Source organism: Saccopteryx bilineata, chromosome 1 (assembly GCF_036850765.1).
Source record: "Saccopteryx bilineata isolate mSacBil1 chromosome 1, mSacBil1_pri_phased_curated, whole genome shotgun sequence".
Lineage (NCBI taxonomy): Eukaryota > Metazoa > Chordata > Mammalia > Chiroptera > Emballonuridae > Saccopteryx > Saccopteryx bilineata.
In genome coordinates, this window is record NC_089490.1 from 137204350 (window position 1) to 137223353 (window position 19004).

The 19004-nt window shown below is 50.2% G+C and overlaps 1 protein-coding gene and 1 long non-coding RNA gene across 3 annotated transcripts; both read left to right on the forward strand.

The window, feature by feature from the left end:
- Positions 1–5984: 5984 nt before the first annotated feature.
- LOC136330746 (uncharacterized) lies at positions 5985–10837 on the forward strand. The gene is made up of 3 exons (XR_010730368.1): positions 5985–6093; positions 9423–9476; positions 10653–10837. It is a non-coding gene; the product is annotated as an uncharacterized lncRNA (long non-coding RNA).
- Positions 10838–12224: 1387 nt separating this feature from the next.
- On the forward strand, positions 12225–16985 carry DOK2 (docking protein 2). Of its 2 annotated transcripts, XM_066268028.1 has the most exons (6): positions 12225–12763; positions 13787–14068; positions 14295–14382; positions 15212–15396; positions 15907–16484; positions 16695–16985. In XM_066268028.1, the coding sequence occupies exons 1-6, from the start codon at positions 12506–12508 to the stop codon at positions 16783–16785; spliced, it is 1482 nt and encodes a 493-aa protein (XP_066124125.1). In that variant the 5' UTR covers positions 12225–12505; the 3' UTR covers positions 16786–16985. The 2 variants fall into 2 exon arrangements, with proteins under 2 accessions (XP_066124125.1, XP_066124134.1); XM_066268037.1 differs by having other exon boundaries at positions 12230–12763; positions 15907–16985.
- The last annotated feature ends 2019 nt before the right edge of the window (positions 16986–19004 follow it).

The window sequence follows — 19004 nt, forward strand, 5'->3', positions numbered from 1 at the left end:
TGACAGAGAGAGAGAGAGAGAGTCAGAGGGACAGACAGGCAGACAGGAAGGGAGAGAGATGAGAAGCATCAATTCTTTGTTGTGCTTCCTTAGATGTTCATTGATTGCTTCCTCATATATGCCTTGACCAGGGGCTACAGCAGAGCGAGTAACCCCTTGCTCAAGCCAGCGACCTTGAGCTCAAGCCAACAACCATTGAGTCATGTCTATGATCCCACACTCAAGACAGTTGATTCTGCACTCAAGCTGGATGAGCCCACACTCAAGCTGGCAACCTCGAGGTTTCAAACCTGGGTCCTCAGCGTCCCAGCCTGACGCTCTATCCACTGCGCCACTGCCTGGTCAGGCAAGAGAGCACACAGCTTTTATCACAATCTTTTTTTTTTCCTTCTTCTTTTTCCAAGTGACAGGAGAGGAGAGAGAGAGACAGATTCCCGCATGTGCCCCAACCAGGACCCACCAGGCAACCCCCATCTAGGACCAATGCTCTGCTCATCTGGGACCATGCTCGTAACCAAGCTATTTACAGCACCTAAGGTCTGGAGACTCCATGAAGCCATCCTTGGTGACTGGGGCAATACGCTAAAACCAACTGAGCCATGGCTGTGGGTGGGGGGAGGAGAAAGAGGGTGAGAAAGGGAGAAAGAGGGAGAGGGAGAAAGAGGGAAAGAGGCAGGGGGGACAGAGAAAGAGAGAGAGAAGGGGGAGAGGGAGGAATGGAGGGGTGGAGAAGCAGATGGTTGCCTCTCCTGTGTGCCCTGGCTGGGAATCGAACCCAGTACAATCACATGCTGGGCTGATGCTCTACCACTGAGCCAACCAGCCAGGGCCCTATCACATTCTAAAAACCCTACCAAACTTCCCCAATAGCTGAAGAACCATAGCCTTACATATTCTTTCCTGGCTTTGAAGTTCAAGCTTTCATGTTCAAGTTCAAGCTTTACTTCTAGTATATTAAAAGTCAAATAACAGTATAGTATTTATCCTTAGGAGGGTGTACAATTAGTTGTTGAAAAGGGGACTGGAGAGGTATTGATAATATTGCGGATTTGGATGTGGTTACAAAAGTGTTCACTTTGTGAATTCATTAAGCTAAACACTTAAGATTTTTGTATTTGAAGGTAGATTTTAATAAGATAAAAGAAAAAACACAGTAGGCTCTGGCGGTGACTTGGTGGATAGAGCTTGGCCTGGTGTATGGATGCCCTGGGTTCGATGCCCAGTCAGGGTACACAGGAGAAGTGGCCACTTGCTTCTCCGTCTCCCTCACCCCTCTCACTTCTGCAGCCAGTGTCTCAATTGGTTCAAGTGTGACCTCAGGTGCTGAGGATACCTCCACTGGAGTGAATCAGCCTCAGGTGCTAAAGAGAACTCAGGACTCGAGCATCAGACCCAGATGGGGTTGCCGGGTAGATCCCGGTTGGGGTGCACGAGGGAGTTTGCCTTGCTATCTCCCCTCCTTTTTCCTAAAATAAACAAAAACAAAAAAACACAGTAACATAGATGGGTCACATCAATGTGTGACATCAATGTGTAATGTAAAAAAGAAGTCCTTAAAAATTAAAAGCCCACGTCGTGAAGACCTGAAGTATCTGGGCAAAGGCCAGTGTGGCTCTAAGGCCTTTAGTCCAATAGCCTGTGGGAAACTGAGGCCTGCCAATAACCACATGAGTAAGTGTAAAAGCAGATTTTCCATCCTCAGTCAAGCCTGGAGGCTGACTGCAGCCGCAGCTGAAAGCATAACTACAAATGAAGGTACAAATGAAGGACCCTGAACCAAACCCTCAAGATCAGAAACTATCAGATTCCTGACTAAGAATATCTGTGTGATAATATATGCATGGTGTTAAAAAAAAGAAGGCAATTTCTAAACACTATCTCCCATAACATATATTGAAGTGGCCTCAGTAGTATACAGAGACATTAGCTTATTGGTTTAAATTGGCAACTTTCCCTTCTCGAAAGGCTGTGGTGCAATGTTGCTTTCAAAACCCAACAGAGGCCGTGGCCGGTTGGCTCAGTGGTAGAGCATCGGCCTGGCATGCGGAAGTCCCGGGTTCGATTCCCCGCCAGGGCACACAGGAGAAGCGCCCATCTGCTTCTCCACCCTTCCCCCTCTCCTTCCTCTCTGTCTCTCTCTTCCCCTCCCGCAGCTGAGGCTCCATTGGAGCAATAGATGGCCCGGGCGCTGGGGATGGCTCCTTGGCCTCTGCCCCAGGCGCTAGAGTGGCTCTGGTCGTGACAGAGCGATGCCGCGGAGGGGCAGAGCATCGCCCCCAGGTGGGTGTGCCGGGTGGATCCCGGTTGGGCGCATGCGGGAGTCTGTCTGACTGCCTCCCCATTTCCAGCTTCAGAAAAATACAAAAAACAAAACAAAACAAAACCCAACAGAGAGACCCTGGCCAGTTGGCTCAGTGGTAAGAGTGTTGGCCTGGTGTGTGGGAATCCCGGATTTGATTCCTGGCCAGGGCACACAGGAGAAGAGCCCATCTGCTTCTCCACCACTCCCCCTCTCCTTCCTTTCTGTCTCTCTCTTCCCCTCCTGCAGCCAAGGCTCCGTTGGAGCAAAGATGGCCCGGGCACTGGGGATGGCTCTGTGGCCTCTGCCTCAGGCGCTAGAATGGCTCTGGTGGCGGCAGAGCAACGCCCCAGATGGGCAGAGCATCACCCCCTGGTGGGCATGCGGGTGGATCCCGGTTGGGTGCATGCGGGAGTCTGTCTGACTGCCTCCCCGTTTCCAACTTCAGAAAAATACAAAAACAAAAACAAAAAAACCAACAGAGAAAAAAGAAAATACAGCTGGTGATTATGAACATTAATTTCTGGATCAAATGGAAGTTAATTTCTCTGTAAGATATAGAACAGGAAGCTTCTCCATGCTTCCTTCTCCTACCACCATCTAAATCAGAGATTCTATTAGAATAGTATGTTTTGTGTTTCACTGCCTAAGTGTTTGAATATTACTACATGCAATATACACCCCTTAACTTTTCTGAAGGCTTTTCTCACAAAAAGGAAATATACTAAAGTCAGAGCTATCAAATAAATGTAAACATATTACTTGTATAAATCCACAGAAAAGGTAGGAGGGTTCAGTGAGGGAACGCAGCTATTCCAGTACCATCCAACATAAATGCAGCATGTTTTGAAATCAGTGTTATTAGTTCTTGTATCTGTTTGTACTTCTGAAGCCTGTGCCAACAGAGCATCAGAATTTGACACTTCAGCAGTCTGGCCTCTTAGCTCTGAATCCTCTGCAGTGCCCAGGACAGCAAAGGGCCTTGCACACATTTAGCATTATGGTATTAGTTTAAATGAAAAAAGAAGTCACAAAAGTTACTGGTTTTGGAAATGAGCTTTCAAGACTGTACTTTTTTCTTGGTGGGACAGACGGAGATGAGCTCACAAAAGCTAGCAGGGTTTTTTGTTTTTTTTTTAATTTAAAATTCTCGTAAGTTGTACAGAACCCCCTTCTCAAAATGAACCACCCAAAGCCATTCTCATTTCCTTGCATATTTTAAAAAGTTAGTAAAGACAAATACAAATTTTGCTATAATCAGGCTAAACTTTTGCACTCTGTTAAATTTTAACCAGCCAGTTATAATGATTCTTCATGGTTTTAACCTAGAGTTACACTGGTGGTCAATATTTAATTACTGCACATGAAATTTAAAACAAAGTATGATTATTTGAAAATAATACTTTCTGTTATTACATAGTCACAATGCAGAACCCAGTAAATAATACTTTAAGATTCTGTGGAAGGCCTGGCATGTCAACAAAAGAACTCCAACAAAACCCCAGAATTATCCTTCATTTACATTAGTGCCTTATTTACTATATTTATATATTAAATAATGTACTAATATATAATCATAATACTATATATTCCTTTTCCTCAAGATCTTGATCACCAGGTAGCACTATTAAAGCTAACACCTATTCTTCTTAACTTTTTATTACCTTTGCATTCTAAGAGTTTTTCTCATCTTTTTGCAATAACTAGCCAGCAAGCAAATTATCTTCATCTATCTTTAGACATAATTTTTTAAAGGAAGGAGAGGTGTTTATTTTATGAAGATAAATACAATTTTTTTTAACAGATAGTGCTCTATAACATAACCTCTGCCTCTTTGATGACTGGTAGATAAGACCAAGAATTTAAAAACCCATCACAATCAGAAGTTGCTTACAGCCACTACTCTGAAGAAGTTTGATTACGACATTAAAAAAAGACAAATCAAATATTATTTTTCCATTGTTAATGCTCTGTGACATTTAAATCTTCCATAAAACACACATCAAAAGGGATGCTCAGGACTTCAGCCTGAGAATCATCCAACACTTGCTTAGTGTCAAAAAATAAACAACACAAAACTGCTCACCTTGGTGGTTCAGAAAACTACTAGATAACAATGACTTAACTATTTAGTACTACATATAAAACTTTCAAATAATCACTGTCTTGAATTTGTAAAACTACTTTTCATTATTGATTGAACAGTGTACTTCCTCAATGTACTTCAGATTTGTCTCTAAACCTTTCATTTATTTACTCATTCCATACAGGGAGTGTGTTACCTTTTTCTTGAGGTTTTCTGCTACTATGGTAAAAGTACCAGGTTAAAGTCTGTCAGTATCCAATACTAAAATTTAGTGGCCTACAAAAGAAATGCAATATGCCCCATTTTCTTTAAAGAGAAAAAAATTCTGTCCTAAACTTATCCTACTGACACAAAGATCACTAATTTAGCGTCATATACTCTCCCAAAAGTAAAATAAAACACTGGCACACTCCTTTATTGTTTTGGAAGTTATTTGGTTCTTACTTTGGTAGATTTTTATTTCAGGGTGGGTGGAATAATAAACATCACTTTATTAAAGATAAGGCAGAATCTCCTTTGAGACAAAAAGGCTATGAAGACTGCTTTGATGCACTTTCACTTTCCTCTGGTGAGGAATGACAACCTTTATGGTTCAAAACGTGGGATCACATTAATCAATACTTTACAGGAGATAGAACTTATGTATATTCATAAAAGTGCATGGACTTCCTCTGAATTCCTCTTTGAATAGATAGGCTCAATAGGAAAGGCTATCTATTCAAAGCATATTCTGAAATGCTTAGGAACTCTATTCCCCCCCAGTAGATAATGAGCACCAGTACCAAAGTCAAAGGCCTCTTTGGTTCACTTAGCATTACCTTAAGTAAATCTCCTACCATCAGTTCAGTGCTTTGGTTGGTTCCTTTAAAATGATGTAAGTAATTCTTGCTTACCTATTGTTTAAAATCACATAAAATCTTTCATGCTTCTTAGAAATGGCTGCTATAAACATTATTATCACCACTTTGTATCAAGTTTTACTGCTACTTCTTAATTAGGCCATGATACTGGCTTTAAAACACAAATCTTGTGGTCCTCCATCTGTACCATTTTGGATATAATTCTGTCCTAATAACTTATCCCTTCACTGCAAAGATATACTCTATTGATCCCTGGACTGAAAATGTAGCTAGTTCTGCTCTCCCAATCAAAGAAACGGGTAGAAGTCACACCACTCTGGCTTCCTGTAGACATCACATTAGGAATAAGATCAATTCTTTTATTTGAGAAATACTACATAATATGCACAATAAAGCAGTATTTGTCATGCTCTCTACTTCGCAGAACACGAAACCTGTGCGGCTAACCAAAAAATCCGAAGGTTTCTGAGAACAGACTTGGTCAGTAGCTGTCATAAAAATATCAGATCTAAAGCACAGATTGGATAAACTTTATGGAGTTTGGAAGAAATAGCCCTCTATTCCTCTAGGTCTAGTACGGGCTGTCCCCTCCTAGGGCCTGTGCCCTGTGTGGGAAGAAAAGTGGCCTGGGCCCAAAGCACGCCCCTGGCAGCTCCTGGGCTGGATCAAGACCCTCCAGAGCAACGTCTGCATCCAATACAGCACCTCTCATGTCAGACACACCCCCCTCCACCCCGCGGTTCATAGGAGGTGTGGGCACTCAACCTCTTCACTGTGGACAGGGGCACCGGAGCGAGGGCAGGCCCAGGCCCGAGCACCCATTTTGGAGGACTGAGGAGCTCGACCTTGTAAGCTGTGCGATCAGGAGTGTGGGAGTGAAGGGCGCATCACAGGAGGGGAGGCCGGAAGAGGGGTCCCTTGTATTCCGGGGCGTGAGGAGGAAGGCGGCGGGAAAGACTTGAGAGAGAGATTTAAGAGAGCGAGATTCTTTTTGTTATTCATTTCGGGCTGGCGGGTGCAATGGGGAAGTCCCCTCGGGGCAGAGTCGGCAAGGGGGTCTCCCTCCGCCCCGCGTCGTGGGGACACCGAGGACTCACGGGAGGCCTCCCTCGAGCGGGAAGACAGTGACTGCGGAACACGGTCGGCTGAGCGCGCCGGGGCGACGATTCCCGCACCCCCAGCCCCGAGCCAGAGGCGTGGGACCGGGTGGGAGGGGATGGAGGAGGTCCCTGGCCCGGGAGGCGGGAAAGGCCCCGGAGCTCCAGGACGGGCGGCGGCGCGGGGCCCCGAGCGGCGGCGGCGCGGGCCCAGCGAACCCGGAGCGGGCCGAGCCCCGAGGGCCGCGTGCGCCCCACTCCCCACTCTGCGCGGCCGCCCCCTCCCCCGCCGCTCCTCTCACCTGGACATGATCCGCCATTTTGCTCCATTCATGCTCCTCTCTGGCACCCTCCCCCCCAGCGCGCACCTCGGCTGGGCCGCCGCCGCTGCCGCCGCCGCCGCCGCCGTCGCCGTCGCCGCTGCGCCTGCGCGTTGGGGGCCCGTCGCTACGCTGGTGGCGTAGCGCGGCCAGGCTGCGCAGGCCCGGGCTATCGGCCGCTGGTTGGAGAATGCGCAGCGCCGCCGGGACGCCGTAAAGGCGCGGGCAACGTCAGCGACCAGAGCCGCCAGGGGCGGGAGTTGGGGGGGGGTGAGAGTGGGGGTGCGGGCCAGGGAGCGCGGAGGGAGGGGGCCGGGAACAAAGCTTTGTTTACATGGCTTTAAAGGGGCCGCGCGCTTGGACCGGCGGGCGCTGGAGCCGGAGCTGGCGCTTTGGGGGCTGGTCCGCGCGGTGATGGCTCCTGGAGAGGCCAGGACCTGCCCCCTCCCAGAGCCCCGCACCTAGCAGACTCCTCTCTTCCCGAGTGTCCTCCTCTTATCTTGGCCCTGGATGCCTTGGTCCTCGCCGCCGGCCACGGCTGTGACACCGCACCCCCGAAGGGTCTGCCGCTGCGCCCACCAGCCCTAACCCCACTTAGGATGCCTGCGTTCTTGACTTGCCGATCCGGCGGCCGAAATTACGTTTTCGTCTTCCTAGCTTACTGCTCCAGTGGACAAAGGCCATTGCTCTCTGATTCTAGGTTTTATAAGCAACCCAGATACTGATGTCCTTGTTTTCATTCCTGTCCTTTTCTCCTCCATAAACATTCATGGAAATAGCCACCAAATAGTGGTGGTGATAGAAACACGCAGAAAGCAGAGTTCCAATCTTCCCAAATAGATTGATACCTTAATCAGTACTCTGCTTCCTGAGAGGGGTCAGATGCTGGGAAGTGGGGTTGGAGGGAGATAAGGGGTCTTATTTAGGTCCCGGGCTCAGTCTGAGTGGGAAAGCCATTCTTCTGGGTCAGATCAGGTCAGTCCCTGCCTGTTAAGGCCAATTCTAATCTTTGCCTCTAGGAATTATCCGGTTAGGTAATATTAGATAACACCGGTCCCTGTTTTGCACTGGATTCCACTCCGGCTTCCAGTCAAGGCCCCCAGATTAGATTTCAGCTGCATTTTGAGAGTGTTGCATGCTTGGAGTTTGTATTGCATGGAGGCTACCACGTGCGATGGAAACGTTGATAGTTATGAATAACAAACTTCCCGTTGTGGATAGAGTGGTCTGATGCTAAGCGTTCATTTCAATCTTCATCCTCCTGGCGTGTCTTCCTGGTTTGCAGCGATAGGAACTACATTACCCAGATTTCCTTGCAGCTAGGGTTCTGTATGCAAGAGAGGCTCTGACAGTTAAATTCACTCAGATAATTATGCAGGCCGAGCTTTCGCCTGTTGCCCCTGAGGTATAGTGGGTTTTTGTGGTGGTTTTTTGTTTTCCAACAGCCTCACAGTGTTGGGAGTTCCCTGAATGTAGAGAGCAGAGGTGGTGGGACAGGTGCTTTTTGACCTTGTCATCACAGCTATGGTGATATATTCTTGGAGTCATAATTTCAGTAGTAGTTTTCCAATATCCTACTTGCCTAATTGGGTAGAAGTAACAGCTCCCTGTGGGCCAGGCCCAAATCCACCTCCTACTCTACCCTTCCCCCACACTCGTTTCTCCTATCTTCTCCATTCACCCAGTTTTTCAAACTAAAAACCCAGGAGTTCCCTTGATTGTTAGTGTCTCAATAGTCCCCACTCCCAATCCACTTGGAAGTCCTGTTGAATATCTATCTCGTACACACTCATATCTGGCTGGTGCCCTCATCTCCACTGCTAACACATTGTAGACCACCATCACATTTCTCCTGGGCCTTGGTAATAGACTCCTAACTAGTTCCTCTGCTTCCTATCTTGCCTCTGGATAGTCCATTTTCCATATAGCTACAGAACATTTTTTCAAAATCATAAATCAGATCATTTATGCCCCTGCTTAAAAATCCTTAAGTGGCCTCCCAGTGTGTTTAGAATACATTCCAAATCTTGGCTGTGGTCCAAGATGCCATGTGATCTGACGTCATCTCTACTGTGCCACCTCTTGTTCACAATGCTTTGGTCATTCTGGCCTTCTTAAGGTTTCTCACATCCTGCTTCAGGGCCTTTGCACTTGAAGGAATTTCTGCCTGAAATATATATTTTTTCCTCAGATCTTTAATGGCTGCTTCCTTTATGCCATTGACTTTTTTCTTTTTTGCAAGAGAGAATAACCAAATTCAATACATATGTATATATGGGAACCCCACAGACAGGTGAGTCAGAGACCCCATGTGCAGGAGAGGTTCAGAGCTAGAAAGAACATGGGTGTAAAAAGACATTCTGAGCTAAGTACGAGGTAACGTGCCTTTGTCTTTGCAAGGATGATAAGAGCAGATGCTTAGAAACAGAAATTTGTCCTGCCCTATAGATGGGTCAAAAGAGGTTGTCTTTGATTTCCCATTATGGGCAAGGGCCCTAATTTAAGTTCTACGCAGTTAAAAGAGGGGCAGAAGTTTCTTTTGAATCTGCTACTAAAGTTGCTGTTAGTTCAGAACCGTCTGCACACCACAGGGGCACATCTTGGGGTGACTTGTTCTGAACCCCCACAGTTCCTTTTGAAACTTCCCCGGAAGTTTCACATTCCAGAAGTTAGGTTGGTAGATTGTACCATATCTCATTAAACCACTCACAGTTCTGAGAAAAGTTCAATTCAGTTAACAGTTGTGTTTTTTTTTTTCAGGAAGCCGTGATGCAGGTGGGTTCCCAAGGTTAAGCCTATGGTGCAAGCAATCAGGTAGGCATCTCTATGGAAACAAAAGAAAAAGGCTAATGATTGGAGCAGACAGTAATCTCAGTTTCTGAGTTCTGAAGGCCAGCAGTCAAGATTTCTAGATGTCTCCTTGGTCTGGTAGCTAGAGCATTGTCCTGTAATGCCAAAGTTGCAGGTTCATTCCCCTGTCAGGGCATGTACAAGAATCAACCAATGAATGCATAAATAAGTGGAATAACATACACTCTCTCACTGCTTCCTCTCTCTCTAAAATCAATGAAAAAGATTTCTAGATATCTATCTTGCCGGGTGGATCTTCATTCTTAGTTCAGTTGTTACCTCCTCAGAGAGGCTTTCCTCATCATTCCATTGAAAGTTGTCCCCTGACCCCATCACTATCATACTTACAGTATTGATCACTGTCCAAAACTATTTACTTACATATTTACACTTTCCATTGTCAGGATCTCTGACTAAAAAGTAACCACAATAAAAACAAAGATTCTATCTGTTCTGCTTATGCTGTCTCTAGTACTTCTGAACAGAGCAGTTGCTTAAGAAATAAATTTTGAGTTAATTAATTTCTTCAGAGCTCAGTCTCATTCTCAGGGAGTGTAAGGCTCACAGAGGAACATAAAACATTTGAAGTGTTATGTCAATATTAAGTAACACAATTATTATGTTATAAGCCCTTTCTCTCAGAGTTTCCAGAGCTGGCTTCTCTCTCTATTTTTAAAGCTGAGTTATCTTTTTACTTAGTACTGAGAAAATTGATATACATATTTAACGGAGAAGGGTGAGGACTGAATGAAACTCAAGAGACTAGTATTGTTCTTCCCCACTATCAGGAACCGCTGGGGTGGGAGGTGCAGGGTGTCCCTTCCTAGCCAGTAAAGCAAACAGATACCAAAGGGCACTCCACACCTCACCCGTGCCTCCATAAGAACACTGGACCCGTTTCCTCTGCAGTGGTTTCTTTTTTCATCACTGTGCCTGGGTAACCTAAGAGCCTCAAATTTTCTGTGTCTGCTGTGTCTAGGGGCTATGGCTTCTGGGTCATTGATCACAGGTTTCACCTGTGGCCAGGCAGAAGGTATTGGGGTTAGTACTTCCATTGCAGGGTTAGTCTTGCCGAGGAACGTGGGAGGTGCCTTGAGGGATGTTGCTCATAGGAAACTCCTGCTGCTCTGTCTTCTGCAGATGACAGCCACAGGAGGAGAATTTCTTCAGCTACCAAAGGCAAGGGAAGACATGGCGGTAGGGGGTGTGTGTGTCTGGAATGCTCGGGACTCAGACCTACAAGCTTAAATAGCTTTCCAGTCATCTGGTAAGCTCGGGTGCCCCCCTTGGTTCCAAGTGGGAAGTGTCCTGTTTACCTTAGGGGAAGGCCATCAGAGTGGTGATAGTGGGGGGTTGGATATCTTTTATTGTCTTGCTACTTGAAGTGAGGCCTGGCCCACTCACCAAGAGCATTGGTGTCCCAGGTCTCACTCTACACCTCCTGTATCAGATCTGAAAGAGATCTGCACGTTTAAGTTTGAGAGGTACTGCTCTGTCAGCTCTCAGGATGGCCCTTTTAAAAAGCCCTTCTTACTCTGTCAGGAGGGGCTGATGTTGGCCAAAGACCACACAGCTCCAAGGTAATGTCAATCCTTAGGGAGTGGAAAGTTGGAATAGGCCACGTTCCATTTCTATACTCCTAACCACTTCCCGAGGAACTTGACCCACACTAGCACCCTCGCTTTTCCCTTGGTCTCTGGATCAACCTGTCTGAGCCCAGGCAGCAAGGCTGAGTGCCATGAGCCTCCTGTGACTCAGCCCTCTCCTCCAAGGACTCATCACATTCATCTTTTAAAGCTGTGCTGGTAAAGCCCATGTGTATAGCAGAAGGCCTGAGTTGTGCTCTGCTCTCTTTCCCAAGGCAATTGGACCCCAGGGGTTATGTAAATGACCCAGTTACATAAGCCTGCATTATGGGTTTACCCCAAGAATGCTGGTTGAATTCTCCCATTTCCCCCAACATTTCTGCACCATGCCTCCATCAGATTGCTTCTTGAAACCATCTGGCTCTAAACTGAATAGTATCTGGGAAGCTCAGATTTCTCCAATGTACCTTCTTGCATGGAGTATGGTTGCCACTTAGAGGCCAGCTGTGAAAGGACTGTTGAATTAAAGAACCAAAGCCCCAGAACTTCCTCCTCTGCCCTGAGCAGCCCTGTGACATTAGGAGAATTGTTACAAACAGTTGTATACATATGATACTTGCCCTTCCTTCCTCCTGGGCTAGGTAGTGTGGCTGGTAAGAGTGTGCCTGAGAGCTCTGGTAAACCTGCAACCTTGGCACCTCAGGACGGTGCTCTAACCAAATGAGCTACCCAGCCAGGGCTGCTACTGTAACTTAAAAAGATAATCTCTAGATGAAACTCAGTGTCTTTATAATGCTGACAAAGTGTGGAAAGATGGGGAGTTCTACTAGTTGAGATGTGTTGTGGAGCACAGCATGTTTCAGTGTGGGGACGGTCATATGTCTGGAGCCTCAAGGAGGCAGTGTAAGTGTGTTTTTGTCTGGGGCAGGGAGTGCTCCCCATGGAGAAAAACAGAGCTGTGTGTGAAAGTGGTGAGCTCTCACGTGTCCAGTGGACTGGTGGTGCGTGTGGCTCAGCTCTTATTGAGTTTGAGAGGCCTGGGTTCCGGTTTGCTGACCTTGATCTCGACTTTCAGACCTTTCTGAACCTGTCTCCTCATTTTCAGTTAGGGAGTTGGGCTGGTTGATTTCTAAGTTCTTCTCCAGCTCTGTCATGTTAAGCGCCCAGCTTGAGTGTAGAGGTGTTTTGCTGTTGGCTTTACTGTCAGATTTGGTTTTTGTGTCTCTTTGTCCCCATGGGTCAGCTACTCTTGGTTGGTGACTCCCCATGTCAGCTTCTGTACCAGAGTTGCTGCTCCCCAAAGGGCTAGAATTGGGCTGTTTGGAAATGATCTCTCACTGAAAATGCAGGAAGCTTGAGTATGAAACTCAGTCATCAAAAAGAAAACACACACGCGCACACACACACATGCACAGAACAAGAAACCACAGGGCCTATCAGCCTGTCGTCATCAAGCAGACTAGAATAGTGCAGAAAACTCTAGGCAGAGAGGAAATGAACTTGAGAGAAGGGGGAAGACACACAGGGCAGAGAGGAGAGCAAGAGGGCGGGGTGGACGGAGAGAGCTGCAGTGCAGGGCACCACGATGATGAGGGTGGGAGGATGGAAGACCTGGCAGTGAAGCAGGGCTTCCTGTACCTTCAGCAGCAGCAGACTTTTGGGAAGGTAGGTTGAACGAGGCTGGCTGGGGCTGGCCAGAGGGGCCGGGGGGTGCTAGACATTCCTGGGGAGGAGAGGGGTGCACTGAATGTCCCAGAACCCTTAAGGGATGGTGGGGACTGTGCCATCCACCACGTTAGACCCAGAGCTTGCCTCTCCAAGCAGGCCCCAAACTGCTCTCTGCTGACGCTGCTGCCCCTGGGGGGAGGGGTGAAGGAAGGCGCTAACTCCCTCTCTGGCCTTTCTTGCTCTGTGGTGACTTCTTGTCCTGGCAACACGTTGGAAGGGAATTGGGGAAACAGCGGGGAGGATAATTTAGGATTGCAGTGGAGGTTTCTCCCTCCTTTCCTGCCCCAGTGGGGCAGATTTGGCTGATATTAAGCTTAAGCTGGGGTATCTGGGAGCTGCAGTAACTGGGAGTCAGGCAGAGCCCCAGTGTGTCCAACCTCCTTCCCCTTCCTTGGCCTCCTTGAATGAGGAAGCCCTCTTTCCCTCAACTGACCCACACCAGGGCACCTCCCTTGCTCTCTCTCCCTCCTCTGTGCTCCCCCTCTTTCTGCCCATCGTGTCAGGAGATGAGCTGGGAAGGTTCAGGAGGGTCGACTGAAGTTTCTGGAGATAGGGCCTTCTACAGAAGGAAAATGATGGTCTCCAGCCTGGGCGTCACACTGCCCTCCTCGCTCCGCTCTGGGCATCAGGGACTCCCAGCTTTCTGCTTGCAGAGGTGGCTCCCTGGGCTCAGGCCTGCCCGGCAGGCTGGCAGCCCACCCTCACTGCACTTCTCTGCCTGGCCCCCTGCTGTCCTCTTAGCCGCTTTCCTGGTTCTTGTGGTGGATCTCCGATTCCAGTGCCTTCTCATCCCTCAGGCCCCGGGCATTTCCTCAGCTTCCTTGGGCCTTTGGGACCTTGAGTTCTCTCCCCATCCACAAGGTGCTGCCCTAGTCCCTTCCCATGGTTCATCCACGCCCCTTTGGTCACCATCTCTCCATCTCCGGCTGTCTCCCTCTTGGCCACCCCCTCCGGGTTCAGAAATGGCGCAGGTTCTGGGCGGTGCTGTATGGACAGTCGGGCTGTGCCGTGGCCCGGCTGGAGCTCCAGGAGGGCCCGGAGAAGCCGCGCCGGGGCGAGGCTGCCCGAAGGGTGATCCGCCTCAACGACTGCCTGCGGGTGGCGGAGGCCAGCGGGGAGGCCAGCAGCCCCAGGGACGCCAGTGCTTTCTTCCTGGAGACCAAGGAGCGCCTGCACCTGTTGGCAGCCCCCACCACGGAGCGCAGTGACTGGGTGCAGGCAATCTGCCTGCTGGCCTTCCCTGTGAGTCGTGAGGGTGCTACGTGGGAGTGGGGGCCCCTTGGCACTTGTGATGGGCAGGTGTTGTAAAAGCCAAGGCCAGGAATGTTGGGGGCAGTTCCTCGGTGGGGGTGACCCCAATCCAGAATGCAGACAGGGGCAGCAGACTGAGTGTGCCCTGAGAGAAAGCCTGGGCTGGAGATGGGGCTGGGGTTTGGTGACAGGGGTGAGATCCTGACCTCCTCCCCAGGGGCAGAGGAAGGAGCTGTTGGGGCCGGAGGGGAAGGGCGGCCGGCCCTGCATGGAGGAGAATGAACTGTACAGCAGTGCAACCACAGGTGAGGGGGCTGGCTGCTCTCCCCAGGGCGTGGTGGAGGAGGTGTGGGCCAGCTGGGGCAAGTCTTCCTGCCTGTGGTTGTCCCCAGCCCCGGCCAGCTGCTTATCAGCTTCTCTGCATCACTTCCTGGTGTGGCCTAAGGTGGAGGAGCCGGGCCTGCCTTGATCAGCCCTTCATCCTCGGTTCATTCCCTCCTGCCCAGGCTCTGCTGGTGGGAGAGGGAAGGGCCGAGGGGGCTGCTGAAGGTGCTGCTCTTGAACCCTTTGTCATCAGGAACTGAGCAACTCCTGAAAAAAAAAAAAAAGGCTTTCTTTCTGTGGGTTGAAGGTGTCCTGTGGCAAGGGAGCCTTTTGCTGACAAGGCAGTCCCTGTCTCTTCCTCCGGGTGGGTGTGTGAGTGGGGAGGAGGAGGAGGAGGAGGATGGGGGGATGCACGCTCCACCCTGCAGAGGGTACTGGGTGGCGTAACCAGTGGCTGAGGAGGCCGAGAGCTGGGAGGGCAGGTCAGGTGCACTGGCAGCTGAGTCAGTAGGGATTGGGACGTGGCTGGGTTGAGGCGAGAGATGAGACAGAAGAGATGAAGCTGTGGCTCTGGCAACAGAGCAGGAAGGATGTGGGCATGAGGTCTGGGTGCATGTGGCTAGGGCATGGTGCCTACTAGGGAAGGCAGGAGGTACCTGGCATTTGGGGGAGTCTGACCTGGCACAGAGCAGGTCATGGGCAGGTGAATGATACTTCTAATGTCCTCTGGCCCACTCATTGAGAGCAGGGCAGAGTTGAGGTGGGCCAGCTGTTTCCCTTTAACTGCCTTCTCTCCCCTTTCCTCCCTAGTGGCCCCCTGCAGGGAGTTTGCTGTGACCATGAGACCCACAAAAGCTAGTGAGAGATGCTGCCTCCGGGGGTCCTACACCCTCCGGACTGGGAAGAGTGCCCTGGAGCTATGGGATGGCCCTGAGCCACTCAACCAGCTCTACGACTGGCCCTACAGGTTCCTGAGGCGCTTCGGGCGGGACAAGGTGAGCAGGGCCTGCAGCAGGTGGGTGGGAAGAAAGAGATTGCAGGTGCCCAGTTAGGAAGAGAGAGTGGGAGGAGGAAGGAAAGAGGAGATAAAGCCCCAGTGGAGGGATGGGAAGGGAACCAAAGGAGGGGAGTAGACACAATGAGGAATAGCTGTGAGAAGGGGCGAGAAAGAGAAGGTAGCGGAGGGTGGGAGGAAGGACACCAGGAAGAAGTCAGAGGGTCAGTAGTAGCAAGCATTACTGAGAATGAAGTATGTGCCCAGCTCCACAGCTGAATGGGTGGGAGGGAGAATGAAGGGAGAGGAGAGGGAGGTGAGAGAGGGCTTGGCGCGTGTAAGGAAAAACCTGGAAGGAGGCAAGGAGGGAACAGAAACAGCCTGGGGAGAATTCTGGGGCAGGTCCCAGTGGAAGGAAGTTGGTGGGATGGGTTTGAGTTTCAGGCTGGGTCCAGGAGAAGCAGCCCTGCTCTGCGGCCTAGCTCATCATCCCCTTTTCCCCTCGACCCAGGTGACCTTTTCCTTTGAGGCAGGCCGTCGGTGCCTCTCTGGAGAGGGCAGCTTTGAGTTTGAAACCCGGCAAGGCAATGAGATCTTTCAGGCCCTAGAAGAGGCCATCTCCTCCCAGAAGAATGCAGTCCCTCCTGCGCCCCAACCCCAGCCAGCCACAGTTCCAGCGGTGCTGCCCCGGCCGGAGAGCCCCTACTCCCGGCCCCATGACTCACTGCCACTGCCTTCATCCACTGCCCTGACGCCCACCTCGCAGGGCCTGGAGGGGGAGTATGCAGTGCCTTTCGATGCAGTGGCTCATAACCTGGGGACGAGCTTGAGGGGCTTCCTGGCGGTCCCTCCCCAGTCCCTGACTGACCCTCTGTATGACAGCATTGAGGAGCACCCGCCTCCGAGACCTGACCACATATACGATGAGCCTGAGGGAGTCGCAGTCCTGTCCCTGTATGACAGCCCACAGGAGCCCCGGGGTGGGGCCTGGAGGAGGCAGGCCACTGTTGATGGAGGCCCCAGTGGCCTCCAACACATCTACCCAGTAGATCAGGACTTCCCTGCCTCCGCCTGGCCACAGGGAACTGAGTATGACAACGTTATACTTAAGAAAGGCCCAAAGTGATGGTGGGCAGAGGAGTTGTGGACCCCATCAGATACTAGCACTGAGGCGGGTCTGTGTACACCTGGGAGGGGTTGGAGGCTGGTGAGGAGGAGGAGGGGGAGGGGCCTTCCTTCTAGTTTCTGCTGATGACTCCTGCTCACTGCATCCCAGGAACCTCCCTCTGTGCCTTCCAGAACTCTAGGCTTGGCCCACCTGGTCCAAGGAACTGCCCCTCCCAGGGTCTGCTGCAGGAGTCACCATCCCAAAGCAGGAAGAGTGCCCTGAAGAGACCCACCTCCTCTTGTTTCTTTCCTGAGTCCAACGGAACCTCAGGAGTTTAGGGCAGAGGACAAAAGGATGTCAGCAAACTGCTTGTTTCCTCAGCTTGTGCAGGCCTCCTGCCTGCTGCTGTCCCATTCGGGAGACTGCTCCTGCTGCAGGGACTCAGGAGGGGGCTGCTGCTTTCTGCAGGTTTTAGACTTCTCTTTGGCATTAAACATTTTCAAAATATTTTTTGTGGCATGATTGCTGTGGGGCAGGGATATGACAGCCACCGCCTTGTGGGAAATGACCACTTCAACTGGCCACCATTGATACCCCCTCTCCCAGCAGCAGCATCCTTTCCGGTCCTAACCTGGGTCCTGAGCATCTGAGTCAGAGAATTGCAGAAGTCAGGGCACCCCAGTCAAGATGCTCAAGCATCCCTGACCCTTTGCTGTTATCGGGTCAACATCAGAGAAATAGTAGGGAAGTGGCTGTGTGTGTGAGAGTGGACTGAGGACAGCAGAAAGGGGGCAGGTTTGAGCACTAGAAAGGGGGTGGGTCCCCATGGAGGGATTGTCCTCCGTGAGACTTGCTCTCTTTGTGAAATGAGGGGTTCTACTACACGGGCTCTGAGAACCCTCCTGCCCTGTAATTCTCTGTAGGCCCTTGTGTCCCATTTCCCCACAGATCAGGGCCTGTGCACTCTCTTCATTAAAACCTGCTTTTCTGGAAAGGTAGGTCCATCCATTTCTGCTGCCAGCCAATAAGCCAGTATTGCGAAGCACATTTGTCGGCTCTGCACTGTGCTGGCCTTGAGACACTTACTGCTTGGAGGGGGCTGAGACAAGGGCACAGATGTCTATCCCAAGAAGGGGACTTAAGTACCATAAGGGTGACTTGGGGCCTTGGGGTCAGAGGAGATACCTCTGGGTTCATTGGGGGACCAAGAAAGGCTCATATGGAAGGGGGGGAAGGGATCTGATGAAGGTTAAGGGGGATGTGAAGAGAGCATGCTGGGTGGAGAAGCTAACGTGAGTGGATGTCAGGGAAGGTGCAGACGTACTCAGGGAAGAGCTCTACATTCGGAGGCGAGGGAATGTGGGGCAATCTGGTTGGGCAGGCAGGTTCCAGGCATGTTGTGGAGATTTACACCTGATTGGGGTGGGGGAAGGAATGACAAGGCTTCTGAGTAGAGTCCCGCAAGAACTGCATGTTAGGGCAATAACCCCGTGGGAATGAACTGGGCATAACATGGGTGGGGGCTGAATTGTGAGGGGAATTCAGAAAAGATGGTGGATTCAAAAGACACTGTAGAGATAGGGCCTGCAGCCCTTGGATGTTGAAGAGACAGAAATAGAGTTTATGGAGAAACATCATTCAGGTGTTGGGACGGAGAGCTTAGTTCCTGATGTATTCAGGTTAAGATGGCTTTGCTCTATCTAGCCAGTGTATTGCTAGTAGCAGCTGGAAAGGGACTCTCCAGTGGGAGGGAGCTGATGCAGACCTAAGGATGGCCGGCAGCCTCCCAGGTGTGTTGAGATGTAAATTGTATCTCTGGTGCTTTTGTCTGGGTTAAAGGAATATGAGGCATCTCCAAGCAGGCTGGAGCCTGGGGGAAGTCTTCCAGAAGCCCTGGCTCATTTGTGCAGAAGGGCTGTCCCTACTACCACCATCCAACCTTAACGCCAGAATACACTGCCTCTAAGGCAGGGGTCCCCAAACTATGGCCCGCGGGCCACATGCGGCCCCCTGAGGCCATTTATCCGGCCCCTGCCGCACTTCTGGAAGGGGCACCTCTTCCATTGGTGGTCAGTGAGAGGAGCATAGTTCCCATTTAAATACTGGTCAGTTTGTTGATTTCAGTTTACTTGTTCTTTATTTTAAATATTGTATTTGTTCCCATTTTGTTTTTTTTACTTTAAAATAAGATATGTGCAGTGTGCATAGGGAATTGTTCATAGTTTTTTTTATAGTCTGGCCCTCCAATGGTCTGAGGGACAGTGAACTGGCCCCTTGTGTAAAAAGTTTGGGGACCCCTGCTCTAAGGGTTTCAGTCCGTCCCCAGGCCAGGCCAGGCCAGGCCAGGTTTCCTATTTCCGTCAGTGGCACTTGAGGTGGACAATCCAGATCATCCCAGTAGGGGGCAGTGTTAGCCTATGAAAAAGGCTGCCATATTCTTTGCTGCCCGGTAGTCTGGCTTGGCCCTGAAGGAGGGGAACTTGATTGACAATGCCAAAGAA

Bases quoted from the DNA above. Each gene is read 5' to 3' on its own strand.
- DOK2 (XM_066268028.1), top strand. From the start codon at position 12,506: ATGCACAGAACAAGAAACCACAGGGCCTATCAGCCTGTCGTCATCAAG. The intron at 12,764-13,786 runs GTAGGTTGAACG...CTCCGGGTTCAG, and splicing joins AGCAGCAGACTTTTGGGAAG to AAATGGCGCAGGTTCTGGGC. The intron at 14,069-14,294 runs GTGAGTCGTGAG...CCTCCTCCCCAG, and splicing joins TCTGCCTGCTGGCCTTCCCT to GGGCAGAGGAAGGAGCTGTT.